An 11,650-nucleotide genomic window follows, 5' to 3' on the forward strand; every position below is an offset into this window, starting at 1 on the left:
GATCAAGTACTCCCAGAACCCGAAGTATTTGAAGCACCTGAAGAATGGTTGCCTTAACGAGCTTCATGGAGGTTCATGAAATCGGTCCCCATCAAATAATTGCTCCGCCGTGGGTCCATGGAGCTACAAGTAATAAAGATACTGATCAAGAGTGTTATGACAAAGAGAGAATACGGACAAAATTTTGAGACAAGTGTAAGAAAGCTCCGGTCAAGGATAAGAATTATTGAAAGAGATGAGACGCAACCCATATACAACTAGGATGTGCATTGCCTAAGATACTTTCCAACAAACAATCCACTACCAAAGAAGAGAGTAGCCAGGAGGCGAAGCCGGTATGGACTAAGAGGGATGGCCCATATGATTGCAGTAAAATTCTACATGAGGAACAGAGCCCTCATTATGACTAGGCCTACGTTATGGAATTGCACGAGAGAATACGTGCTCATGATCGGTGTGAGTGTGAGTGTGAGTGTGAGTGTGAGTGTGTGTGTGTGTGTGTGTGTGTGTGTGTGTGTGTGTGTGTGCACGCACGCGTGCGTGCGTGTGTGTGTGTGTGTGTGTGTGAGAGAGAGAGATCGGTGTGAGTGTGAGAGAGAGTGTGTGTGTGTGTGTGTGTGTGTGTGTGTGTGTGTACCTGCTTCCTGGACATGACCTGCAACATCGTTGTAGCATTCCAAATGTTGAACAGAGCTAGAGGTAACCGTGGAGAGCGCAGATTGAAGCGAGCAGAGTAGAGATGTGAGCGAAGAAGCAACACCTTGGGCATCCTTCTCAACGGCCTCCAAGGTACGAAGAGCCATGACTACATCCAGATCACAAGCTTCCATGGCAGACCTCACTGATTCCGCACTTAAGGCTTCCCCCTCTCCTTCCATGGCTGCATCCGCGAGCGCGCGCGCCAAAGATACGCTGAAGAAAGGGACGTGAGCCCACGTGGATTGCACTTTTTTGCTGGCCGGAGGCCGAGAAGAGCTAGGGCTTGACCTCCACGGCCAGCCAGCACAATGGTTGGCGTTCACTGAATGCAGCTCCCGCCTTCAATCTCCCTCTGCTTCGCTCATCCTCACGGTCCCGCCTCCGTGTGCTCAAGATTAAGCCACAGCCGACCAGTTGTGCAGAGCTGGCCGAGCGAAGGCCGGAGGGCACCTTGTGCTAAGGCTCGCACAACGTGTCGGACGGCGGCTCGGCAGCCAAGATTTGATGTTGGGGAATCTTCCCTTAGTGACTGCCAATATTGAGCACGACGTCTCCAACCGCAGCTCTGCCAGCGAGTGGAAGATCAAAGCACAACGTTGATTGGATGGCAGAAAGATGTCGCAGTTGCCAGGGAGGTGGGGCGTGGGCTACAACGGCCAACGAGTCACTTGCCGGCCAAAAAGGGCATGCGACACGTAGGCTCTTGCCCCTGTAGGATTCACTTTGGCTGGCCGGCTGCACTGGTTGTGCTCGTGCTGAGAGAGAGAGAGAGAGAGAGAGAGAGAGTGTGCGCACATGCACACAAAACCATGGTCCGATGGGTGGAGATTCTGTGGTGGTCCATCCATTTTTTGGACTTTTGCCTAACCTTTTGCAATCGGAGCTTCGCCGCTTGTAACGGAACTGCACTATGCTCCCCCAGCTGTTTGCAGCGATGCTTGCGAGTCTATTTATCCTACCCCAAACTACCTGTTGGCAAAAAACTATATGCATGAATGCACCCTAACTGGCAAGTCAGAAACACCTTTGTCTCTGCATGTGCACAAAGCTCGTTGGTCCGGTGGATGAAGATTGGTGGCTTGCACACCGGATGGGGAGTCACATGTGAGCAGAGCCTCTCCCCCGACCCCCCCTCGCCTATATCTCACACGGGCATGGGAAAAGATGGGATCTACGTCGGATGATTGAGGACCGTAGATCTCGGGCTTTCCTAGACAATGTAAACCCGGGAAAAATGTAAACTCGGGCACCTGAGTTTACTTCGCCCCTTCCCCCCACCCCTGGATTGAACCCACAATCTAGGGTTTGAGGGCCATGTGGCCTATCCACCTCGCCTGCGCATGTCACCTGTGGAATGTACACGTTTCCATGGAGTTTTGACGTGCAAAAGTATCGGGGCGAGAAAAAGTAAACTCGGGTACCCGAGTTTACTTTTGCAGCAAGATCTACGGTGCGCGTATAACGTCGGGGCCCAAAAGTGATGGGAGCCTTTGATATCTCCCATGCAATGTTAGATATAGATGAGGGCACCCCCCCTTGGGACTCCCCCCTTGTCATGTGGGGTCGACGGTCTACGATCTTGGGAAGATGTGCACCGTTCGTTTATTCTAAAGAATAAAAAGATTTCAGTCGGGTTAACCCCTGGGACTTGAACCCACCACCTACCAAGCCGAGTCTATGACTCTCCCACTAAGCTACACTTGAAATGTTGCCCCCAGTTAATAAGGACCGTTGATTCCACCTGATGAGGAGGTGTCAAATAATCACGAAGCCCCCCCCCCCCCCCCAAAAAAAAAAAAACTCTCGTACTAGTTTTTGACATCAACTATGGCAACAGGTTTGATTCTAAGCTTCTCACAAGCCCAGAAAGAGGACCCATACAAGCCATATCATAATTGATTGTCAAGCTAGACATGCGCTTAGCCTCTCATCCCACTCTGTTTAGGAACTCTTGGCTCACATAGCCTTGCAAGCCTTGTGAGAGGGGCAACGTTTATGTCCTTTAACAGTGATTTTTGAGTAGTTATGTTGTCGAATCTAGAAGTTACTAAGCCTCCTTGATATAGTATGAATGCAGAAGTACTTTACATGATATTATGTCAATCTGTTTATATGATAGTGAAAATTCCTTTTCGTCACACACACAACACATACACACGGCAATATTTCATTGATTAATTTTGCCACTAAAATGCACAAAAATCCTGACAACAATTCTACATAACCCCCTCGTGTTCATATTCATCTCGTGCAATAGTTGCAATACAATTTCATCATTGATCATTAGAAACCAATAATCACATTAATAAACATGATTGGGGTTCGTATATCAAAAGTTGAAATAACCATTTATCTTGCTTGTGTGAGTTCTATAGCATGTCTGCCGAGTAAGAAATATGCTATCTTAAAAAAGAGGAACATTCCTCTAAAACAAGGGGACTTTGGAATCCACTGTGAAGAGGTTCTTTTCTTGTCAATTTGGGGGGTTGGCAAGTGGTGTTGAGGATGAGGTTGCTTTGGGCATCGATAATGTTTCATTTCCTTGTGGTAGAAGCCTTGTGTTTCAAGCAATGACCTCCTCAACTATCATTTTTCTTTTCTAGCTACTCTTTTCCTGCGTGCTTTTTGTTGCTCTCATTGTTTTCTCGGCTTCTTTCTCACTGGAGATTGGATTGGGTTAGACGTTGTAAACATCATTTGATGTGTTGTTGGCCCTATGGCTCGAGCTCTTGGTTGTTGTAGGCATCCATCATCTCTCGATGCTTAGGCTTATGTTGGTCTGTAGATGTACTCGATGTTTGCTTCGTTGGAGTGTGACTTGCAATTGGAGGGTTAAGACAACTTTTAAAGTGGCCTTGGTAATCTCCTTTGATGATACTTGGTGAAGAGTTTCCAAAATCATGTTGATTTGAGTAGCAGCTCTTCATTTGATGCATCTAGAATCATATATCATAAGAAATTAGAGAGCATAGCATCATTCGCATCTTATCACGACTGGTTTACCTTAGGAGGTGGATGGTTGTGGATCTTTGAGAATGTGCACCATTAGTATTGGCATAATCTCATTACTCTCTCGATCATAAAATTGTGTTCAAACTAGAAGTGCACAGGTGTCAATGGTAGCTAATATTTGCATCCAAGCTTTGTCAGCTTCATATTCGCTAGGAAGCTCTTGGGGATCATGTTGGAAATCTTCGTCAATTTCTCTATCCATGATTTCAACGCACGATCAATCTTTCCATTTTGTAAAGCCCAAAGACCTAAGAAAGGCTTTCATAGGCATCGTAAGATTCTTCCACCAAAGTTGTGCTCGTTGTTGTCAACTCAAAGTCCGCTACCATGAGCTTGCCTATTTCACTATACTCTTGTGTTGTCACATTGATCTTGGTTGTTACATTATCACGGCGTAAGCTCATACATCATGAATAGCCGTCCTAAAATGACTTCATAGTATAGGATATTTCTCAAAATCATTGTAGCAAAAAAATGGGAAATATCCTTGTTATATGTTCAAGGAGTCCTAAATGTCCCTCCATATGAGCTTCTGCAAGTTACAGCTTCATCTGTGTTTTTCTTAGCGCTTTCTTGCCCCATTTCTTGTGTGTGTTTCAAAGGAGTCCTAAGTGTCACTCCATATGGGCATCTACGAGTTGCAACTTCATCCATGTTTTTCTGAGCGCTTTCTTGCCCCATTTCTTCCACTTTCTTCGGTAGCGATACTCACACGTGCCCGCACATCTAAGATTTCCATGGTCCTTACACCCTTGTATTCTAAAGGCAAGGTGGTATAGCTACCCCCGTTTGGAGAGGGTTGGTAGAGATTTACCTTGTTCAAGGGAACCCTAGTGTTTCTAGCTCTGGTTGCATTTCTTCTGCCACACTATTTAATGCATCCTTATGATTGTGGCAAAATTGCTTTGTGGTGTTTGTAAATGTATTCAGATTTTCCCACAAGTTTGGGCTTACTTTGATCCTCTCTTAAAGCATCACCTCCCTTGAGACTTCTTGATGGGATCCCACTATTTTTAGAAGCATAAAATCCTAGAAAGGTGCCCACTACAGTTGGCCGCCCAAGGCGGCCTAACCAGGCGCCCAAGCACATTTGACGGTCCGCAGATGAACACCACCACAGCTCGACTTCTCGTTGAGCTTCCGCCCGATAACTCTCCTCAAAGCTACTACTCGCAATGACCACATGTGATCGACGCTACATCTCAACCCCGTCCAATCAGCGGATGATAAGCCAACAACACTCAATTGCATTGAAGATAATTTTTGGGTCCGCTTCATAGAGAGTCCCCCTTCCCGCACACGTGGCAACCCTCGCCTTGGGTTCTTTTTTATTAGTGCCTTTTCCGAGGGGCCCCACTGCCTCATCTTAGGAGCCAAGTTCTCCAAGTGCTACTCTATAGCACCAAGTGCCAAGGGCCCTATCCTATGTGGCTTGCCTGGCCACAAAGGCTATATTTGAAGTCGGATCCCTTTATTCCAAAGGGACTTGTCACACACACTGCCAAGGTTTTCAAATATTTAATTTATTATGAGCAAAGTTTTCACAATTAAGAACCACATCATCCCCTTTTTTTGTGAAGAGTTACTTCACTCACACGTGAAGAGGTGTTTCACAACAAAAGTACACAAGAGAAAACAAAATTTATGCAATACTTGTGTACGAAAGGACTATGCACGAAAGCACGGATTCCATAGGTTGTCCAAAGGAGTCCTTCGTGCTAAGACCACCCATAATCATGAGCACACACACGAGCACTACACTTGCTATGTATGTGTACTTTGCACCATTAAACCAAGAAGATTGTACAATCGACATTTCAAACCAATGATGATTGACATCAATATGAAGATCATGACATGAAGACAACGACACATAAAGACAACAAAATAAAGGCGAAGATGACGACTACGAAAATAGCAAACAACGACAAAGACATGAAGACAAATTTTGAAGGGGATACACATGAATACCCCTTCACACAAAATAAATGAACGAATGAAAATTATTTATTGTACTCTAGGACTACTAGTGAGCCTACTAAGTCTCACTTGTGAACCATAGTGATGAATCCAATCAAAAACTGATATGATGTATCATGGGACATTGAACCATGGTGATGAATGAAATTGAACCGCCATGATGTATCTAGTAGATGAATCATGTTAGCCTAGCAGTACACCATGACATGAACATATGAACCCAAAAACACATGAAGTCTTTGTAAAACCCCAAGTTTGTCTTAAGGGGGCGATTGTAAGGGTAAGTCCAACTTGTGGCACCATATAGGAAAGCCCTCTAGCCACTTAGGAGTACACCATGACATGAACATATGAACCCTAAAACACATGATGTCTTTGTAAAACCCCAAGTTTGGCTTAAGGGGGCGATTGTAAGGGTAAGCTCAACTTGTGGCACCATATGGGAAAGCCCTCTAGCCACTTAGGAAGAGATAAATGATGAATGGTCCAATAGCAAGAGGGTGCAACCTCTCTGGCCAATGATTGTAAAGCACTAAGCCTATTTAAGCGGCTATTTTCTAATGAAACATTGCACTTTGAGCTACTATCATTGTGTCTATACTCTCTCCCTTTATGCTCTTGCAATTGGTGTAACTTAACCCTAATCTCCATCTCTTCAACCCTAACACTAACATCTAAGGCTTCATCCACCGTAGCCTAATGCTAACCATTAGCAATTAACCCAACAAGAACCACTAGTCTTGCCTCTAACTTAAAGTCATCGAGCACTACCAGGATCACCACCCACTCTCTCTCTCTCTCTCTCTCTCTCTCTCTCTCTCTCTCTCTCTCTTTTAAAGGGTGGTTTGCTTGCTTTCGTTATGTTGTAGCATTGTGCAATAGGCTCTCCATCTTACCATAGCACTACATCTGTAACACACTTGCCAAGCCAAAGCATAAAAACATAACCATTCATTTTGATTTATAGTTATGGTGTCAAATATGTCCAAGTGGGCACGAGGCCTCCTTATATATAAAAATTTTCGATCAAAATATATTTTGATCGAAAAACTAAGAAGTTATACGGGAAGCCAATTTTGCTGATGTGGTGCCACATAAAATGTGAGTATAATTTGGGCCAACAAATAATATGCCTATTATTTGTCTCCCAAATAACAAATAGTGCTGCTTAGATTCCAATACCATAAGTTCATACTGCATATATTCTCTGTGAGAAGTATCCAAAATCTCTGTGATCTATCACTTGATCTCCTCTCTTGCATCAGGGATCTCCTCTATATCTTCAAAATCATGTAGTCCTTCCTCAATAGAGGTGCTTGGTAGATCTATTGGGGGTAGGTCTACCTATGTGGTGACTATATCTATAGCTAGTGTTTCTTGAATTGGTGCAAATGCTTTGGCTTGGAGGACATTGATGGCCATATCCTTCTCTTGTAGCTCCAAAGAATTCTTCTCCACCTAGGCAGCTAGGTCTACCTGTGCTTTTGCTAACTGTTCTTTTAGAGATTGGATCTCTTGATCCTTCTGAGCTTGGATAGCCATATGCATAGCCATCATGACCTATCTATCTAACTTGCCTTGGGCTAGCTCCGCTTTGACTGCATTTAGCTCCTCAAGCACCGCAGCCTGTGATGTGGAAGCTGGAGTGGGTGTGTCTTGCATGCACAAGAGATGTGACAAAGTGTGTTTGACTACACCATATCACTTGCCAAGCTTCATGTACTTGTGTTGCTTCTTCTCCGATTGTTCTTCAAGTGCTTGTCTTTCTACCTGCATCTGACTGTTTGCCGCAATGTATCCTTGGAGCTCTTTAGAGTAGTAGGTAGCCTCTTTCTTTTCTTCTTTCAGCTTGATTTGACTTTTTAGTAAACTCTTAATCTGCTGCTACAACCTTATGTTTTTTTCTTGTGCCACTTTAGACTTTGCTTCTGCATCTTTGACATCCACCTCGCATAGGCTGGATATTGCTTTTTGACATCAAAATTGTAGCTTGATAGCATCAAGGTGATGCTCTAGATCAAATTCTCTGATGAGCGGGATTGCTCGTTCTTTGATGGTTGGTTTAGTGAGTACTAGGGTTTGGTTAATGATTTGTAGTGGTTTAAATTTGGGTACCCACTTGAAGATTGGTTTTGGAGAGTGTGAAGATGGTTGTTGGTTTGATTGTTTGGGTCTTCATTGCATATTGTTTGTTGTGTGGTTGTTGGCTTCTCTGATGGGAATTTGGGAATCCATTTGTACTTAGGTGAACTTGATGAAGCCTTTGGTTGTTTTTTGGATCCTGTCCACCATTTTGGCTTGCTCTGAGGGTCTTTGGCCCCTTGGAAGCTTGGCTTAGCTGATGTGGAAGTCTTAGCTAAAAGTAATTCTTTGGGTATCCATATTTTCTTTGTCTTGGTCTCGAGGATGTATTTATTTACCCAAACTTGTTTGACCCGTCTCCCTTGGATGTTTGGAGATGGTTGTCACTGAATGGTTGGCTTCGGCTCCTTGGACACTGGGTATACATTCCAAATGTGATATGTTTGTGCCAAGGGTGTAACATATGATGTATCCTTGAGTTTGTACTTTAGGGTTTCATCCTGCCAATCTAGAACTGCTTTGTAAGTGTGCATCCACAAAACTCCCAAGATGATTTCTCCATTAAGATCTGTATTGACATGATGTGGAATTGATGAGGGTAGTGACAAGTGCTCCTTCAGTCGTTCCATCGGCAAGTAGGACATTGATACATAGATCCATACCTCCAAGCCAATTTTGCTTGATCTGGACCGCTTTGATAGGAGGAGATGGTGTTGCTATTTTCCAAATTGGAGCTATATTTTGTTGTTCTATGCGCTTTAGGATTTGCAACCTTGCTTGGTCTTGAATGGCTTGAGCTTTCTGCTTCCTTTCTTTTGCTTTTTCTAGAATGTCAGCAGTGAGAGGTAGATGGTATTTCTTCAATCTGTAACCATTGATCCAGTTAGGTATCTCCTCTCCCTCTAATGTCGCAAGTTGTACAATAACACTAAGTGATATTTTGTTGATCACAAATGGGCCATTACCTCACATTTTCAATTTTTTGGAGTGTTGTTTCAAAGTATAGACTAGCACATAGTCGCTCTTTTGAAACTCCTTATTTATTACGTGGTCATGAATACTTTCATTTGTTGGTTTTGTGTATAGACTGCTATAACAACCTTTAGTCGCAATTCATCTAGCTTGGTTAGTTGTTCAAGTCTGCCAAACAACTCATGTCTAGTCCATCCTTCTTCCTCTACAACTTGTAGTGCAAAAATCAAGAATTCTAAGGGCAGTATGGCATTGATCCCAAACAACAAATTGAAAGGTGTCGTATTTAAAGTCGTTTTGTATGCTACCCTATACGCCCATAGAGATGAGTGTATTTTTTTATCCCAATCAGCTCTTGATTCATTTAGAATTTTTGTGAGCACTGTGTATAGATTTTGTTTGTGCTCTTGGCTTGCCCATTTGCTTGAGGGTGATATGGTGCTGACTTCGAATGAAGCACCATAAATTCTCTCAGTAGGTAATTGACTATATCATTTATGAAGTGAGTCCCTCGATCACACATTATTTCTATTGGAAACCCATATCGAGTGAAAACATTCTCGATTGCACTCTCTAGCATCATTCCTTTGCATCATTTTGGAATCTACCCATTTGGTCAAATAATTTGTTGCCACTAAGATGTATTGTGAGCATGTGTTTGATAGGCTGATGACGAGATAGGTCCAACAAAGTCTATCCCCCATTTTGCAAAATCCCTTGCACCCTCATTGGACTTAATGGCATTTCATCGCATCGCATAGGTAAAGGTAATCCATGTGCGGAGCAAATAATAAAAAATATATCTTTGACTTTTCAAATCCATTGAAATTCAATAAAATAGCTTTAAAATAATTTTGATAAAGTAATTTTTAAATTATTAATCAAAATTTGACCTTTTTTTTGGGTCAGATAGTATAAGCCTTGTATGTTGTGTAGAGCGCAGACTCTCACTCTTTGTAAAGTGTTTGTTTTATAGCAGTCACTTGCTATTTACTCAGTTAAGTGACACTTGGAAGTAAATTAGTGACATAGTTTAGGTGTTGCCGTTGTGTGGAGAGTGTACTCTCACATGAGGTAATCGGTTTACAAAATATAATATAATAAAGGTTAGTTTTAGTTAGTTCAGTGTTCAATTTTGACATGCATAGATTTTGTCACTTCAAAGTGAACATAGGTAGACATTTTTATGTCATGTGTAGAGAAATCAGACTATGCTCTCACTGGAAGTAAAATTTAGGAATATCATGTCTAAATATATTGATATTTCATTATCTTTGTTTGGATTGCAAGATTTATCGTACTGTGTGATTGTACACAAGCTTGAACTGCATATAGGTAAGCACTCAAGGATCTATCGTGGAGAGTGAGAACTTCATGTTGTCACTTCGGATTGATATGATAATTGTCAAGGTTTGTAATTGATTATCATAACAATCATAGATAAGCACTCAAGGATCTATCGTGGAGTGTGAGAACTTCATGTTGGCACTTCAGATTGATATGGTAATCGTCAAGGTTTGTAATTGATTATCATGTAACAATCATAATCATTTTCAAGATTTGATTAATATTAACAATTATCGTAATGTGTGAAAGTCGTAAGCTTGCACTTTAGATAAATCAATATAGTGCGATGTGAAATGATGTGATTTATATGTATTGTTTTTAATAAGTGATTAATGTTATCGATTATTATAATGTGTGAAAGCCAAAAGCTTGCACTTTAGATAAATCGATGTAGTAGGATGTGGACACTATGATTGAAATGTTTTGTCTTGAATGATTATGTCATTTTTTTGTTTAAAATGATGTGGATTGATTTCCATGAGTTGATACATAGAGAACGATAGACGATCACTGCTTATTGTAAAATGATAATGTAGCATCGTAGATTGATTTTGACCATGATATTGGTAGATAGAGCGTGAGTCTAATTGATAATGTAGATAGATTTTGATCACTAGATTGATAGATAGAGCATTGCTTATGTTGTTTGATGCTTAAATGGTTTTTGACCTCAAATTTGATAGTTGAATTTGCTACTGTCATCAGATTATCCTTATGCAACATGGTGAAAGGACACAAGTGGATTTATGTGCGTGAGCTGCATGCCAAGAAGAATACATCTCGATTGAAATGCAAGTCCTGTGGCCACGAGTTCAGTGGTAATACAACTATAATTAAAGAGCATTTGTTTAAATTCTGGCAATGTGGAAACGTATACAAACCCACCAATAGATATTCATGTTAGATTTCCAAATTACGCTCGCACAATAGAGCAGATTAATGTAACTAAAAGAGAGGTGGTGCTCCTAAAGAAGTTTTAGCGGATGTTGAAATGTCCGCTGGCAATGTGGAGATGGAGCATGTGTTTACGCAAGCAAATGAGTAACATCAATTTTAGTCAACTCCTCTTGATGCCAGGACATGCTTCAACGTAGCAGCGGATCCTAGCACAACTAAATCTTGCAAAGCATCATCTAATGAATAGATGTTGTATGAAGCATTAGATAAGTAATGGCTGCTTGAGTTGCACTTGAAATGGATGCAAGATTTTATGGCGTGTGGTATACCATTTAATGCTATGCACAACCCTATATTTCAAGATGCTTTGATGAGCACAACCAAAAAAGGGTTTGTGATTCTTGATTACAATAAGATGCACATAGAGTATTTAGATAAAGTGAAAGACAGTACTGAAGTTGTCCTCAAGGACATAGTGGTAGACGTTGTTCCTGCATATGGTTGTACCATAGCGCTAGATAGATGGACTAACTGTCAGAAGAAGTCGTTAATCAATGTGATGCTTATCAACCCTAGAGGGTCCATGTTTTTATAATCTATTGACACCTTGTTGAAAGAGAAGATGAGCAACTACCTAGCAAGGGTATACGAGTGTGCAATA

The 11,650-nt window shown here is 41.8% G+C and overlaps 1 protein-coding gene across 1 annotated transcript in view; it reads right to left on the reverse strand.

Moving 5' to 3' along the window:
• Nucleotides 1–1,327, reverse strand: part of LOC147431709 (uncharacterized) — a 32,260-nt gene extending 30,933 nt beyond the window's left edge. Inside the window, exon 1 of the mRNA XM_086494216.1 lies at nt 638–1,327. Coding sequence (XP_086350342.1) covers nt 638–878 — 241 coding nt within the window. The 5' untranslated portion in view covers nt 879–1,327. The remainder of the gene's footprint in view (nt 1–637) is intronic.
• Nucleotides 1,328–11,650: the final 10,323 nt, after the last annotated feature.

The sequence above is a fragment of the Adiantum capillus-veneris genome, chromosome 21 (assembly GCF_014529385.1).
Source record: "Adiantum capillus-veneris isolate H3 chromosome 21, ASM1452938v2, whole genome shotgun sequence".
Taxonomy (NCBI): Eukaryota; Viridiplantae; Streptophyta; class Polypodiopsida; order Polypodiales; family Pteridaceae; genus Adiantum; species Adiantum capillus-veneris.